Consider the following 18,011-nt stretch of genomic DNA (forward strand, 5'->3'; position numbering starts at 1 on the left):
GCTGTCTTATCAACGGCCATAACGGTTATGTTGCACAAGACCAAGGATGGGAAGTAGTCCTAGTAAAACCAGAATGCATGACTTGTTTCTGGACGTATGAATTACGTGTCTTTATTGCCTTTGCTGAACGACTTGTGTACTAGCTAGAATTATCTTCACAACTATCTTGTATCAAAGTTATTGTGTGCTATATTTCATGCTTTATGTAAAATAAGCGGTATTGTAAGTTTGTAAAATATTGTATAAAAGTTTGAACGCGAAATATTATTATAATCAGTTTTTCATATAGAATTGTAGTAGTTGAATTGTATATTAGCTACTAAGTATGAACTTAACGGGTAGGTACTACCCGAATTTAAACTTATAAAACGCTAATATGAAGAAAAAGCTTTTATAAATGAGTTCATATTATGCTACGAAATACTATTAACTACTCTTAATATTCTGTATGATTAACTTGTTCCATTTGACTATTTTGAAGGAAATGGCACCGACTACTCGACACACAGTGAATATGAATGAAGAGGAATTCCGTACTTTTCTAGCTTCAAACATAGCCGCAGTACAGGCTGCGCTACATACCAAAAATAACCTTGGATCTAGCAGTACAGGAAATCGTGTAGGATGCACCTACAAAGAATTCACTGCCTGCAAACCTTTGGAATTTGATGGAACCGAAGGACCGATCGGATTGAAACGGTGGACCGAGAAGGTCGAATCGGTGTTTGCCATAAGTAAGTGTACTGAAGAGGAAAAAGTAAAGTACGCTACGCATACCTTCACAGGTTCTGCGTTAACATGGTGGAATACCTATCTAGAGCAAGTGGGACAAGACGATGCGTACGCACTACCGTGGTCAGCATTCAAGCACTTGATGAACGAGAAGTACCATCCCAGAACCGAGGTCAATAAGCTCAAGACAGAACTTAGAGGGTTACGAACCCAAGGATTTGATATTACCACGTACGAAAGACGATTCACAGAATTGTGCCTATTGTGTCCGGGAGCATTCGAAGATGAGGAAGAGAAGATTGACGCGTTTGTGAAAGGATTACCGGAAAGAATCCAAGAAGATATAAGTTCACACGAGCCCGCCTCCATACAACAGGCATGTAGAATGGCTCACAAACTCGTGAACCAAATTGAAGAAAGAATTAAAGAACAGACTGCTGAAGAGGCCAATGTGAAGCAAGTCAAAAGAAAGTGGGAGGAAAATGGTGATAAGAATCACCAATACAACAACAACAGCAATTACAACAATAATCGCAACAATTATCCCAACAATCGCAACATCAATCGCAACTACAACAAACGGCCCAACAACAACAACAACAACAACAACAGCAACTACAACAATCATCCCAACAACAATAATAACCGCAACAACAACAACAATCAGAAGCAGCTATGCCAAAGGTGTGAAAAGAATCACTCGGGGTTCTGCACCAAATTTTGCAACAAGTGTAAAAGAAATGGTCATAGCGCGGCGAAGTGTGAGGTCTACGGACCAGGGGTTAATAGAACGAAAGGAACAAATGGTGTCGGAACGAGTAATGGCGGAGCAAGTAGTGTCGGAGCAAGTTATGCCAATGTAGTTTGTTATAAATGTGGAAAACCGGGCCACATTATTAGAAATTGCCCGAACCAGGAGAACACGAATGGACAAGGCCGTGGAAGAGTTTTCAATATTAATGCGGCAGAGGCACAGGAAGACCCGGAGCTTGTTACGGGTACGTTTCTTATTGACAATAAATCTGCTTACGTTTTATTTGATTCGGGTGCGGATAGAAGCTATATGAGTAGAGATTTTTGTGCTAAATTAAGTTGTCCATTGACGCCTTTGGATAGTAAATTTTTACTCGAATTAGCAAATGGTAAATTAATTTCAGCAGATAATATATGTCGGAATCGAGAAATTAAACTGGTTAGCGAAACATTTAAGATTGATTTGATACCAGTAGAGTTAGGGAGTTTTGATGTGATAATCGGTATGGACTGGTTGAAAGAAGTGAAAGCGGAGATCGTTTGTTACAAAAATGCAATTCGCATTATACGAGAAAAAGGAAAACCCTTAATGGTGTACGGAGAAAAGGGCAACACGAAGCTACATCTTATTAGTAATTTGAAGGCACAAAAACTAATAAGAAAAGGTTGCTATGCTGTTCTAGCACACGTCGAGAAAGTACAAACTGAAGAAAAGAGCATCAATGATGTTCCCATTGCAAAAGAATTTCCCGATGTATTTCCGAAAGAATTACCGGGATTACCCCCACATCGATCCGTTGAATTTCAAATAGATCTTGTACCAGGAGCTGCACCAATAGCTCGTGCTCCTTACAGACTCGCACCCAGCGAGATGAAAGAACTGCAAAGCCAATTACAAGAACTTTTAGAGCATGATTTCATTCGACCAAGCACATCACCGTGGGGAGCTCCTGTTTTGTTTGTCAAGAAGAAAGATGGTACATTCAGGTTGTGTATCGACTACCGAGAGTTGAACAAACTTACCATCAAGAACCGCTACCCACTACCGAGAATCGACGACTTATTTGATCAATTACAAGGCTCGTCTGTTTATTCAAAGATTGACTTACGTTCCGGGTATCATCAAATGCGGGTGAAAGAAGATGATATTCCAAAGACTGCTTTTAGAACACGTTATGGTCATTACGAGTTTATGGTCATGCCGTTTGGTTTAACTAATGCACCAGCTATGTTCATGGACCTTATGAACCGAGTGTGTGGACCATACCTTGACAAGTTTGTCATTGTTTTCATTGATGACATACTTATTTACTCAAAGAATGAACAAGAACACGGTGAACATTTGAGAAAGGTGTTAGAAGTATTGAGAAAGGAAGAATTGTACGCTAAGTTTTCAAAGTGTGCATTTTGGTTGGAAGAAGTTCAATTCCTCGGTCACATAGTGAACAAAGAAGGTATTAAGGTGGATCCGGCAAAGATAGAAACTGTTGAAAAGTGGGAAACCCCGAAAACTCCGAAACACATACGCCAGTTTTTAGGACTAGCTGGTTACTACAGAAGGTTCATCCAAGACTTTTCCAGAATAGCAAAACCCTTGACTGCATTAACGCATAAAGGGAAGAAATTTGAATGGAATGATGAACAAGAGAAAGCGTTTCAGTTATTGAAGAAAAAGCTAACTACGGCACCTATATTGTCATTGCCTGAAGGGAATGATGATTTTGTGATTTATTGTGATGCATCAAAGCAAGGTCTCGGTTGTGTATTAATGCAACGAACGAAGGTGATTGCTTATGCGTCTAGACAATTGAAGATTCACGAACAAAATTATACGACGCATGATTTGGAATTAGGCGCGGTTGTTTTTGCATTAAAGACTTGGAGGCACTACTTATATGGGGTCAAAAGTATTATATATACCGACCACAAAAGTCTTCAACACATATTTAATCAGAAACAACTGAATATGAGACAGCGTAGGTGGATTGAATTATTGAATGATTACGACTTTGAGATTCGTTACCACCCGGGGAAGGCAAATGTGGTAGCCGATGCCTTGAGCAGGAAGGACAGAGAACCCATTCGAGTAAAATCTATGAATATAATGATTCATAATAACATTACTACTCAAATAAAGGAGGCGCAACAAGGAGTTTTAAAAGAGGGAAATTTAAAGGATGAAATACCCAAAGGATCGGAGAAGCATCTTAATATTCGGGAAGACGGAACCCGGTATAGGGCTGAAAGGATTTGGGTACCAAAATTTGGAGATATGAGAGAAATGGTACTTAGAGAAGCTCATAAAACCAGATACTCAATACATCCTGGAACGGGGAAGATGTACAAGGATCTCAAGAAACATTTTTGGTGGCCGGGTATGAAAGCCGATGTTGCTAAATACGTAGGAGAATGTTTGACGTGTTCTAAGGTCAAAGCTGAGCATCAGAAACCATCAGGTCTACTTCAACAACCCGAAATCCCGGAATGGAAATGGGAAAACATTACCATGGATTTCATCACTAAATTGCCAAGGACTGCAAGTGGTTTTGATACTATTTGGGTAATAGTTGACCGTCTCACCAAATCAGCACACTTCTTGCCAATAAGAGAAGATGACAAGATGGAGAAGTTAGCACGACTGTATTTGAAGGAAGTCATCTCCAGACATGGAATACCAATCTCTATTATCTCTGATAGGGATGGCAGATTTATTTCAAGATTCTGGCAGACATTACAGCAAGCATTAGGAACTCGTCTAGACATGAGTACTGCCTATCATCCACAAACTGATGGGCAGAGCGAAAGGACGATACAAACGCTTGAAGACATGCTTCGAGCATGTGTTATTGATTTCAGAAACAGTTGGGATCGACATCTACCGTTAGCAGAATTTTCCTACAACAACAGCTACCATTCAAGCATTGAGATGGCGCCGTTTGAAGCACTTTATGGTAGAAAGTGCAGGTCTCCGATTTGTTGGAGTGAAGTGGGGGATAGACAGATTACGGGTCCGGAGATTATACAAGAAACTACCGAGAAGATCATCCAAATTCAACAACGGTTGAAAACCGCCCAAAGTCGACAAAAGAGCTACGCTGACATTAAAAGAAAAGATATAGAATTTGAAATTGGAGAGATGGTCATGCTTAAAGTTGCACCTTGGAAAGGCGTTGTTCGATTTGGTAAACGAGGGAAATTAAATCCAAGGTATATTGGACCATTCAAGATTATTGATCGTATCGGACCAGTAGCTTACCGACTAGAGTTACCTCAACAACTCGCGGCTGTACATAACACTTTCCACGTCTCGAATTTAAAGAAATGTTTTGCTAAAGAAGATCTCACTATTCCGTTAGATGAAATCCAAATCAACGAAAAACTTCAATTCATCGAAGAACCCGTCGAAATAATGGATCGTGAGGTTAAAAGACTTAAGCAAAACAAGATACCAATTGTTAAGGTTCGATGGAATGCTCGTAGAGGACCCGAGTTCACCTGGGAGCGTGAAGATCAGATGAAGAAGAAATACCCGCATCTATTTCCAGAAGATTCGTCAACACCTTCAACAGCTTAAAATTTCGGGACGAAATTTATTTAACGGGTAGGTACTGTAGTGACCCGAACTTTTCCATGTTTATATATATTAATTGAGATTGATATTTACATGATTAAATGTTTCCAACATGTTAAGCAATCAAACTTGTTAAGACTTGATTAATTGAAATATGTTTCATATAGACAATTGACCACCCAAGTTGACCGGTGATTCACGAACGTTAAAACTTGTAAAAACTATATGATGACATATATATGGATATATATATAGTTAACATGATACTATGATAATTAAACATATCATTAAGTATATTAACAATGAACTACATATGTAAAAACAAGACTACTAACTTAATGATTTTTAAACGAGACATATATGTAACGATTATCGTTGTAAAGACATTTAATGTATATATATCATATTAAGAGATGTTCATACATGATAATATCATGATAATATAATAATTTAAAATCTCATTTGATATTATAAACATTGGGTTAACAACATTTAACAAGATCGTTAACCTAAAGGTTTCAAAACAACACTTACATGTAACGACTAACGATGACTTAACGACTCAGTTAAAATGTATATACATGTAGTGTTTTAATATGTATTTATACACTTTTGAAAGACTTCAATACACTTATCAAAATACTTCTACTTAACAAAAATGCTTACAATTACATCCTCGTTCAGTTTCATCAACAATTCTACTCGTATGCACCCGTATTCGTACTCGTACAATACATAGCTTTTAGATGTATGTACTATTGGTATATACACTCCAATGATCAGATCTTAGCAGCCCATGTGAGTCACCTAACACATGTGGGAACCATCATTTGGCAACTAGCATGAAATATCTCATAAAATTACAAAAATATGAGTAATCATTCATGACTTATTTACATGAAAACAAAATTACATATCCTTTATATCTAATCCATACACCAACGACCAAAAACACCTATAAACACTTTCATTCTTCAATTTTCTTCATCTAATTGATCTCTCTCAAGTTCTATCTTCAAGTTCTAAGTGTTCTTCATAAATTCCAAAAGTTCTAGTTTCATAAAATCAAGAATACTTTCAAGTTTGCTAGCTCACTTCCAATCTTGTAAGGTGATCATCCAACCTCAAGAAATCTTTGTTTCTTACAGTAGGTTATCATTCTAATACAAGGTAATAATCATATTCAAACTTTGGTTCAATTTCTATAACTATAACAATCTTATTTCAAGTGATGATCTTACTTGAACTTGTTTTCGTGTCATGATTCTGCTTCAAGAACTTCGAGCCATCCAAGGATCCATTGAAGCTAGATCCATTTTTCTCTTTTCCAGTAGGTTTATCCAAGGAACTTAAGGTAGTAATGATGTTCATAACATCATTCGATTCATACATATAAAGCTATCTTATTCGAAGGTTTAAACTTGTAATCACTAGAACATAGTTTAGTTAATTCTAAACTTGTTCGCAAACAAAAGTTAATCCTTCTAACTTGACTTTTAAAATCAACTAAACACATGTTCTATATCTAGATATGCTAACTTAATGATTTAAAACCTGGAAACACGAAAAACACCGTAAAACCGGATTTACGCCGTCGTAGTAACACCGCGGGCTGTTTTGGGTTAGTTAATTAAAAACTATGATAAACTTTGATTTTAAAGTTGTTATTCTGAGAAAATGATTTTTATTATGAACATGAAACTATATCCAAAAATTATGATTAAACTCAAAGTGGAAGTATGTTTTCTAAAATGGTCATCTAGACGTCGTTCTTTCGACTGAAATGACTACCTTTACAAAAATGACTTGTAACTTATTTTTCCGTCTATAAACCTATACTTTTCTGTTTAGATTCATAAAATAGAGTTCAATATGAAACCATAGCAATTTGATTCACTCAAAACGGATTTAAAATGAAGAAGTTATGGGTAAAACAAGATTGGATAATTTTTCTCATTTTAGCTACGTGAAAATTGGTAACAAATCTATTCCAACCATAAATTAATCAACTTGTATTGTATATTATGTAATCTTGAGATACCATAGACACGTATACAATGTTTCGACCTATCATGTCGACACATCTATATATATTTCGGAACAACCATAGACACTCTATATGTGAATGTTGGAGTTAGCTATACAGGGTTGAGGTTGATTCCAAAATATATATAGTTTGAGTTGTGATCAATACTGAGATACGTATACACTGGGTCGTGGATTGATTCAAGATAATATTTATCGATTTATTTCTGTACATCTAATTGTGGACAACTAGTTGTAGGTTACTAACGAGGACAGCTGACTTAATAAACTTAAAACATCAAAATATATTAAAAGTGTTGTAAATATATTTTGAACATACTTTGATATATATGTATATATTGTTATAGGTTCGTGAATCAACCAGTGGCCAAGTCTTACTTCCCGACGAAGTAAAAATCTGTGAAAGTGAGTTATAGTCCCACTTTTAAAATCTAATATTTTTGGGATGAGAATACATGCAGGTTTTATAAATGATTTACAAAATAGACACAAGTACGTGAAACTACATTCTATGGTTGAATTATCGAAATCGAATATGCCCCTTTTTATTAAGTCTGGTAATCTAAGAATTAGGGAACAGACACCCTAATTGACGCGAATCCTAAAGATAGATCTATTGGGCCTAACAAACCCCATCCAAAGTACCGGATGCTTTAGTACTTCGAAATTTATATCATATCCGAAGGGTGTCCCGGAATGATGGGGATATTCTTATATATATGCATCTTGTTAATGTCGGTTACCAGGTGTTCACCATATGAATGATTTTTATCTCTATGTATGGGATGTGTATTGAAATATGAAATCTTGTGGTCTATTGTTACGATTTGATATATATAGGTTAAACCTATAACTCACCAACATTTTTGTTGACGTTTAAAGCATGTTTATTCTCAGGTGAATATTAAGAGCTTCCGCTGTTGCATACTAAAATAAGGACAAGATTTGGAGTCCATGTTTGTATGATATTGTGTAAAAACTGCATTCAAGAAACTGATTTCGATGTAACATATTTGTATTGTAAACCATTATGTAATGGTCGTGTGTAAACAGGATATTTTAGATTATCATTATTTGATAATCTACGTAAAGCTTTTTAAACCTTTATTTATGAAATAAAGGTTATGGTTTGTTTTAAAAATGAATGCAGTCTTTGAAAAACGTCTCATATAGAGGTCAAAACCTCGCAACGAAATCAATTAATATGGAACGTTTTTAATCAATAAGAACGGGACATTTCACTCGAGACCGACATGCAAAAGTTAACAAAAGTCATCTCAAAAGTCAACATGACCCAATATGATCTTTAAATCTATACATGTTTATTAACATAATATAAGTCTTGATAATTAAACGAATTTATAGTTTATCAAACTCAAAATATTATTTATTTCAGGAGCTATATTATATTTGAATTATCATGACAATCGAACATATTTTATTATTTCACATAGTTTTTCCAATACTTGTAAAATTAGATTATAGTGTTTATAAAGCTTTTAAAACATGATAATACAGTCAACTTTGACAATTGATCAACAAAACAAAATGTGCCTTATATAAAAATTCATTTACTCGATTTGTAATATCTAAAAATCCAATTTATCAATATCATAGACAAGTTGTTTAAATATTAATTTACATTTTCAAACACAATTTCAATTAACGTTAACCATAATTCAGTTGACCATATCTTTTAATCCGTTCATCGAAATCACGCGATTTCTAAATGAAAAGTTAATAATTTTTCGCCAGCTTTCCAAAAACATGCATATCATATACTTTATATCAGTAGCATATGTATCAAATTCGTGATTCATCATAAACTATCTAACGACAAAATTAAAGCGTACAAGCATGCATAAACATATATACTTGAGCACTAGACATGGATACACTATTAATATATAAAAGATAATATATGAATGCTCACGTATCAATATTGTGATTCAATATTGTAGGAGAGTACGTAGACGCAACGGATGATAAACACTAGGTTTGACTTGCGAACAATACCCACGAACATTACTCATAACCTCCATAGTTATAACCCATAGTTTTCTTAGCTCTATCCCGCTCGAAAACCCGTTTAAAATAACTCGCCCATAACCTCGTCGTAGTATTTTATGTATAATACTAATAATAATATAATACAAATAATAATAAGATTAATATTAATAATCTTAATATTAATAATAATAATAATAATAATAATAATAATAATAATAATAATAATAATAATAATATAAATTATATACGGAGTAATATAAATAGAGTGGAAAGAATTGTGTGAATAAAAAACTGAAATTGCTCGAATTTATAGCACCTTGCCTGTCCAGCCATCTCATGCGATCGCATGGCCAGCTGGTACGCACCAAATATGTTTTGTTTTCTTGTTTGTCGACATATTTTTTGACTGTAGCAATAGTACTGTAGCAATAGTGTTTACTGTAGCAAATAGTGTTTACTGTAGCAATAGTATTTTACTGTAGCAAATAGTGTGTAATGTAGCAAAATAGTTTTTTACTGTAGCAAGTCGTTTTCACTGTAGCAAATAGTGATTTTATAAAAAAACAATGTAGCAAAATGATTTTTACTGTAGCAAAATAATTTTTACTGTAGCAAATAGTGATTTTCAAAAACACTGTAGCTTCTCGGGTACTGTAGCAATTCGAAAATACTGTAGTAAATTAGTGTTTTACTTGTTCATCTTAAACGTTTTAGTTAACTTATCTAAATATCAATCGAATCAATAAACGAATGTTACTATCGTTTACTAAATAACTTGAAATTATATATATGTATATATCTTTATTTAATATACATAAATCAGTTTTTAAATACATATTGCAAGTTATTTATGAATAATTAATATTCTAAATTATTGTATATACATATATATATACATATATATATATATATATATATATATATATATATATAAATAAATGTTCGTAAATCGTCGGTCAATAGTCAAAGGTTAATTGAATATATAACATTAGTTCAAAAAGTTTGAGAATCAATATTACAGATTTTGCTTATCGTGTCAAAAACATATAAAGATTAAGTTTAAACTTGATCGGAAATTTCCGGGTTGTCACAAATACGTTGTTAACAATTACACCAAGTGTCCTTGTATGTAATCCACCCCTGTTTTAATGAGTCCATTGACTATTAATCCATTCCCGTATCCGGTTAAATGAACGATTATTAGTATTTATAAATATCCCGCTCATCGTGTCCGATCGAGTGTATGTGGTTATTTATAATTACCTCAAATTGTAAATCTCTATATTAAAATAACAAACTATCATTCAGTTGAACAAATATAAAGCCCATTAATAGCCCATAGTCCAATTTCCACAAGTGTCGATCTTTTGTCCAAACCCCAATTAGGGTCCAAAGCCCAATAACCCAATCTTAATATTTAGTCCAACATCATGATTACTTCGGCTTAAATAAACATAATAATAATTTAGCTACGAGACATTAATTTAAAAAGGTTGAACATAACTTACAATGAGTATTAATCGCGTAGTGTTACACGGACAGAATTTTGACTTACAAACTTAAAACATTCGCTACTATAACTTTATTATTATTAACTTAATATTAAAATTATAATTAAAATATAAATATAAATATAAATTGAGAGAATGAGAGAGATCAGTGAATAAGGTGTACTAAACTCGTCCGAAAATTGCTGAATTTATAGATGTGGACAGGCTTTTGGGGCCATGCGATCGCATGGGTTTCCTTTGCATCTGCCATGCGATCGCATGGACAGGCTATCCAGACTCAGTCATTTACTTAAAACGTGGGTTGCTCGATTTATTTAATATATAATATAATATATATAATTTTATATAATTATATATATATTATATTATATTCTTGTGCATAGTTGACTTGTAATTTTAGGTCCATTGAGTCGCGCGTTGATAGTTGGCTCAGGTCCTGGTTCCAGATTTTCGAACGTCCTTTCGTACGATTTAATATCTTGTACTTTGCGTTTTGCGGCTTGTACTCTTGTAATTTTTAGACGTTTCTTATCAATAAATTGAACCACTTGGATTGTACTTTGTACTTTTTAGCTTTTTGGTCGTTTGCGTCTTCAAATCGTCGAATCTGTCTTTTGTTTTCACCTTTTATTATTTAAACGAATATCACTTGTAAATAGAACAATTGCAACTAAAAGCTTATCTTTCTTGAAGGATAATGCTATGAAATATATGTTCGTTTTTAGCATTATCATGTATACACACAATGAATTATTAATGTACTTAATAATTATATATGTGATAATATAACCTAAGTATTATTTAATATTTAGTTATACCTTAGTATGTCTTATATATATTAAATATAATTACCTTTAAATAAATACCTAAATTACTTCAAAGATAATAGTGTTTTATTAATCAAACATTATCCAAAAATGTCTAAATACTTAATTAAATATCTAAAAATTATATACATAATTTTTATAGTCTTAGTTAATCATATAAATCAGTAAAAAAAATTAAGAAAACATTTTTATTATATTTTGTATTTATTTTTGTTTTTACCCTTAATTTATTCACAAAATAAGTTTAATTCTACATAATTACTAAATAAACCCAAACAATTATTTTTATAATTTTTATAAGTTTCTGTCAGTCTAATAACCTGTAGAAAAAATATTTAAAAAAATATTTTTATTATTTTATATTTATTCTTAATTTACTTTCGAATTACATAATAATAGAGTTTAATTATATAATAATTACCAATTCGACCCAAGTAATTATTTTTATAATTTTTTTAGATCTATATAAGTTTTATAAACTCAGAAAAAATTATGTATATTTTATTTTTAGTTAAAAATATTTAATACGAATTTTACATTGTTTTTACGTTTAAATGCTACACAATTAGTATTTAATTATAAATAATATTCCATAAATTATAAAAATTATTTTTATACATCATAATACTTATAATACTAATTATAACATATAAACATAATTTATATATATTAATTTCGAATTTATAAAGAATATACAAAAAATAAAAGCAATTCGATAAAAAAAATATAGAAAATACCTCAAGTAGTTTCCCAAGTTTGTGAGAGAGTTTTTCCAAAGATTTGATGCAAGTTTTTATAAAATGGAAGTGGGTATTTATAGGAAAAAAATAGTTGGTGAAAAAAAAAATATAGATAAAATAAAGGTGCCAATTTTGACAAAAAAATAAAACATGTTAAAAATATTTTTAATATGTTTTGTCTTTGAAAATATTTAGTCAAAATTCATGGGCTCATTATTTAATTTATAAAAAAAATCTTATTTCTTTTTTTTATAAGCTAAAAATATAAATAATGATTAAAATAACTTATTATTTAATTAATAATTATGTTACATATAGTTTTATATATAATACAAATTAATATTAATATTAACTAAAGTTATTTTATATAATTTGTATAAACTTTAGTTAACAAAACGTGTCGACAAAAAATAAATATTTAATCAACGTCGAATTTAATCATATATTAAGTATGGATAACAACCCTAGGGGCAAATTAGTCAATTCAAGTATGAAAATGTGAGGGTTGTTATACATGCGCAACTTTTATAACTGTTTTACACGTTAGACACAAGTACTCAAACTTTTATGCTATATACGTGCTTTGTCATGCAAATCACCACCGTAATATCGTTAATTGCTGAGGTATAAGATGTAAACTTAGTTATTATGAATAGCGCTATTGAGAGTAACGTCTTTGTCCATTTGACCGTTGGTCTTCGGATACATAATAATGATTCAACGACACTGACAGTACAAGGTGTCGCGGGGTAACTTTTGTTTAGTCGCGATATTACAAACAACAACTCTTTCGATTGATATATTTGGTATTAATCAACTTTAAACTAAAATCTTGTGGTCTAATACTATATTGAACTATTTATTTATGACAAACCTATGAACTCACTCAACCTCGTGTTGACTTTTTAAGCATGTTTATTCTCAGGTACTTAAATATTGCTTCCGCTGTATATCTGCTGCTTTGATGATGATTGCTTGCTATGCTTAGAGTCTTCATTACATATCATATCAATTAAAGACATTTAATGCTCTAAATACAATGTAATCTATTTATCTTCCGCTGTAAAACTCAATAAAACGTCTCATATAGAGTCGTTCTCGTTTATATAACTGTGATTTGATATAATTAGTCACAAATACCTCAGGCCATATTTGGGGGTGTGACAGGTGATGGGGCTGTAAAAGTCACAGCAAAACAGTAGCGATGTAAGGGTTGTTTTGATGATGGTGGGAGTCGATTGTGGTGAAGGTGTTGGTGATAAAAACTACCGAACAAAAATAACAAGGAAGAGAGGAGAAATTTCAAGTGTTGGTGAATAATTTTGTGATACAAATTTTATGAGATACATGGGTCTTTTTATAGGCCAAGTTTTAGAATCATGATCATGGAAGGATTTCTCAATGATAAGCTTGGAAAAGGGATTAGGATTAGGATTGATAAATTGGAACTTGATTAGAATTAGGAGTCTAGGATTAAATTACTTTGTTATCAATTTTCCCCCCTTTTTTTCTCTCTCTTTTTTTTTTTTTTTTTTTTTGGCTAAACATGGCCGACCCATTTTTTTTATTTATTAATATTATTATTATTATTATTTTTAATAAGCTATATAAACATTTATATATATATTTTATGTTTTTTATTTAATAAGTATTTATTAATTTTATTTAATTAGACCTATAACTTTATTTTAATTTAAATTGTTCTTCAAAAGTTTATTAGTTTAGGGAAATGTCACATTTTATTAATTACCTAAAGTTTAATATCACAGAAAAAACATAAACTTTAATTAACAGTGAGTGTTGACTAAAAGTTTACTATTTGATCAATGTTTTGTTAAGTAAAATTTACGAACACATAAAAATCCTAAGGGCAATATAGTAAAAGTAGGAATGAAAAACTGAGGGTCGTTATAAAAGGCACAGGAATTATCTCAGTAATTATGTCTTAAAATAAAATAATTAATTCTAATTTAATATATGAAAATATATTGTTTTTTAACGTGAATAATATACGACATACGATACCAAAGTAGAAGGGAGTAAATAAGTACAAGTAATAAATAAATATAAATACTCTATCTATTATACGTGGCTAATAAAATCTGTTGTATACATAATTAGTGCTATGAAGTACTCGTAAAATGTAAAGATACTATGATGTTCCATACTTCCATCAAGAGTTCAAGACTAGTAACCAGAAACCACCCCACAAACACTAGTTTCCAAATCAAGATGAACACTTTAACAAGTACATATATTGTTATATTTTTTCATATTATGTATAAACATAAATATAATATCTATATCTATATTTATATATTCATGTAAACTTCTAAAATAATGATGTCATCATTTCACTAATTACCTTTTAATTTTCATAATGATGATGTCATTATTATGTTATATATTAATTCTACTTAGTTAAACATTTAAAAAAATATACAAAATAAAAACAAATAATTATACCGACAATATATGCATGCCAACTTTGAAGGCAATAAAGGTTTATGATTCTAAATTATATATACAAAATAAAAACAAATACAAACCAATAATACCATTTTACTAATTTATATTATAAAATTAATTCTAATTAAAAAAGGATACAAAATCAAAACAAATAAATACCCAGAATATATAAATACTCTCATGACCATATGTACAAACTTTTTAATAAATTGTATAATCTTTTACAAAACAACTCATGAACACATGTATAAACTTTGAAGCATATTGTACAACATTTATATAATAATTGTATTTTAAGTTTTAAAAAATTTTCAAGAGGCATTTGTTATTAATAATAATTATTATTAAAAATATAAATACTCAATATTTAAGCAAACTTTATTATTATTATTTATAATTATAATTATAATAATTATTAGTATTATTATTATAATTAATATTATTATTATTATTATTATTATTATTATTATTATTATTATTATTCAAATATGAGTTCTTTTTACGAGATTAATTACGTTATATATGTATTCGAACTACATGTCTCAATAAAATGTTGTAATATAGGTTTTTATGACAAAAAAAAATAGTAATTGTGATAAAAATTAGAAGAGGGTGGTGAGAGAATGAATGTAGTTCATTTATTCTGATCAAGTTAAGTACATCAATATGTTTGTAAAAAGAAAGACAAATTTCTTAGTCAGAATCCATGGTTTTACGGGTCATTAAACTAAATGAACTTAACATTTACATTCACTTAATACCTAAAACATATCATTAAATTATTTTGTTTAAAGAAACCCGTGATTCCACAGGTCATTTCTATAATAGGCCTCACAGTTTCTATATTTCATGAAAGTATATTGGCATCATTCATTCAACTCTTATACCACAACACTATAATTACACATTGCAGAAAATATAGGAAAAAATACAAACTTTTTCTATAAACCAAATATTTGACATTTCTAAAGCTTATTCCTTTAGTTATCCCATTTTGCCCTTATATTCCAAGTTTGTTGCTTAACTATATCCATCCTATAAAGCTACTTCTTTGTACATAAGGAGGGGCTAAAGGGTAATTCCACACATAGGCATTCCAAGGTTAAACAGCACTTGTGTTATGAAATGTGAAGACAAATCATTTGAAAGGGAACTTAACATTCTATTATTAGTCCTCCCATTGGTGCTCTATGGGGTGTACCCTTTCTCCTTTTGGCTGTTCTAAAGCTTGCGACAGTCGGAGGTGGCGTTGAAGGACAGAAACTTTGAAATCCGGCGTTATTGTGATTGTTTCTTCGTCGAAGATAGCTACCACTACAATATGAATCATCTGAATCCGATATTGTCATCATTATATGTTTTTTCTCATGAGAAATCTTCTTATCCCTATTGAAATTTTTGGATGTCCCAACAATCTACATCAATTATAAACATAAAAAATTGATCATTTATTAATAAAAGGGTTCTTTTTATGTGTAAAAAGAAAGAGAATCTCTTTTTCGTTTTTCAATTGTACTTTATAAAATAATTAAACATTCAAGGTTCTTATTCCCATTCCCACTCATCAAAAAGTCAATTTTTGATCATCTACAAAGATCCCATTTTTCAATGGCTGATATTATAAAACCATGATCAATCAAAGTACATAATACATACACAATATACATAACTTAAAACAAAACAAAGTGATTATTATTAATAATTAATAATATGGAGAATACTAGTAGAAAACTTGGTACTAGACAACCACGTTAAATAATACATAATATTAATATTAATTGATATTTATATTTATAAATAAAATAAATAATAAGACTACACCTATAAAATAATAAAATAAAAATATAAAAGGGTCAACGAAGGAAGCATAGGAGTAGGTGAACTAATAAAAATAGATTCACCATTCACATAAAATTAAGAATCACCATCACATAAAATTAAAATTTAAAAAAAAAAATGGTGAAATAATGATTTACCTTGCATCCAAGTGAGCAAAATCTGAAGGAATCGAGAAGGCTACGATCACATACTTCGCAGGTATTTGTAACACCTTTACCTGGCTTTGGTTGTGGTCGTTCATTCAAGAATACAACTTTTGCACTGTTGATAACATAAGTCTGAACTGAAGTGATGTCTAAAAACTTTTGAATTTCTGAAACTCTAATCACATCATGATACGATGACCTTCGAATCTGTAAATGTAACATAAAAGTTTACCCCATTGTGAATAAAGAAATACGGAGTAAAAAAAAAAAAAACTAAATTAGTCAACAAACCAAATACAAATTCAAACTTGATGAGAACCCAAATGATAAAATTCTAAAATATGAAAAACTGAAACACCAGTTTACTGAAAACAGGGAATAAACTAACTTCTTGAAAAAATGGTCAAGAAAGTCAAGTAAAAATTCAAACTTGATGACACCCAGATGATTAAATCCAAAATTTTGTAAAACCCTGGTGCTTAATTTCGATAAAATGACAAAAGATTAGAAGACCACTTTTCTGAATTCAGGGGAAATAAAACAAATTTTAAAATGGAAATGAAAATCACTAAACAGCCCAAACTTGATGAGACCTCCATATGATTAAATTCAAAATTGGATAAAACCCATATGACATATTTGAAAAACTGCTAAAAATCGAGATGCTACTTCTCAAAATTATATATGGAATAAAAAAAAGGTGTTTTCTATTTCTAGTTACCTGAATGGCACGGTGGTCCTGATGGTGATTGAGACAAAGAGAACATAAAGGACCATTGATGCAATCCAAACAGTACATATTACATTCAGACTTATGTGAATCAGCATGTATTTTACATTGAACAAAGAAACAACGTTCAGAAAGCAAAGGTTTCAACCATGGGGCCCATTTGTTTTCTTCTTTACCATGTCCTCCGGCACCCTACATTCTTACATTATGATCATCATATTTCATAATCACAAAAAAAAACAACCTATAAAAATTTATAATTTTGTTGAATTACTTACCATAACTCTTCGCGTTTTTGGTTTGGTTTCGGTAAGAAAAGTGGTTTCTTGATTATGAATAGCCAGTTTAAAAAGAAAATAAAATGAAATAAAGGTGGTGGAATATGGAAAGTGAATTGGGGGTTTTAGTTTTAGGAAGTATGAAAAAAGTGAGAGTGAAAGAGAAGGGTGGTTGCTTCTTATCCGCTGAAAAATACAAAGAAAACCTAACTCCAAACCTTGGGTGCACCTATTCCTTCTTTCCTTTTCAATGAAATGAAATTGATATGATTTTGATATAATAATCCATTAAATTTTTTTTTTTAACAGCGAATGAGATCACCCGAGGGGGACTAAACCACCCGTTGCGATCATCTCCC

At 31.0% G+C, this 18,011-nt stretch overlaps 1 protein-coding gene across 1 annotated transcript; it reads right to left on the minus strand.

Annotated features, from left to right (window-relative positions):
• Nucleotides 1–15,578: 15,578 nt before the first annotated feature.
• LOC139863791 (protein RGF1 INDUCIBLE TRANSCRIPTION FACTOR 1-like) lies at nt 15,579–17,785 on the minus strand. The gene is made up of 4 exons (XM_071852397.1): nt 17,653–17,785; nt 17,366–17,566; nt 16,636–16,851; nt 15,579–16,074 (listed from the first exon to the last, which is right to left on the minus strand). The coding sequence occupies exons 1-4, from the start codon at nt 17,653–17,655 to the stop codon at nt 15,814–15,816; spliced, it is 681 nt and encodes a 226-aa protein (XP_071708498.1). The 5' UTR covers nt 17,656–17,785; the 3' UTR covers nt 15,579–15,813.
• Nucleotides 17,786–18,011: the final 226 nt, after the last annotated feature.

This window comes from Rutidosis leptorrhynchoides, chromosome 1 (genome assembly GCF_046630445.1).
Source record: "Rutidosis leptorrhynchoides isolate AG116_Rl617_1_P2 chromosome 1, CSIRO_AGI_Rlap_v1, whole genome shotgun sequence".
Taxonomy (NCBI): Eukaryota; Viridiplantae; Streptophyta; class Magnoliopsida; order Asterales; family Asteraceae; genus Rutidosis; species Rutidosis leptorrhynchoides.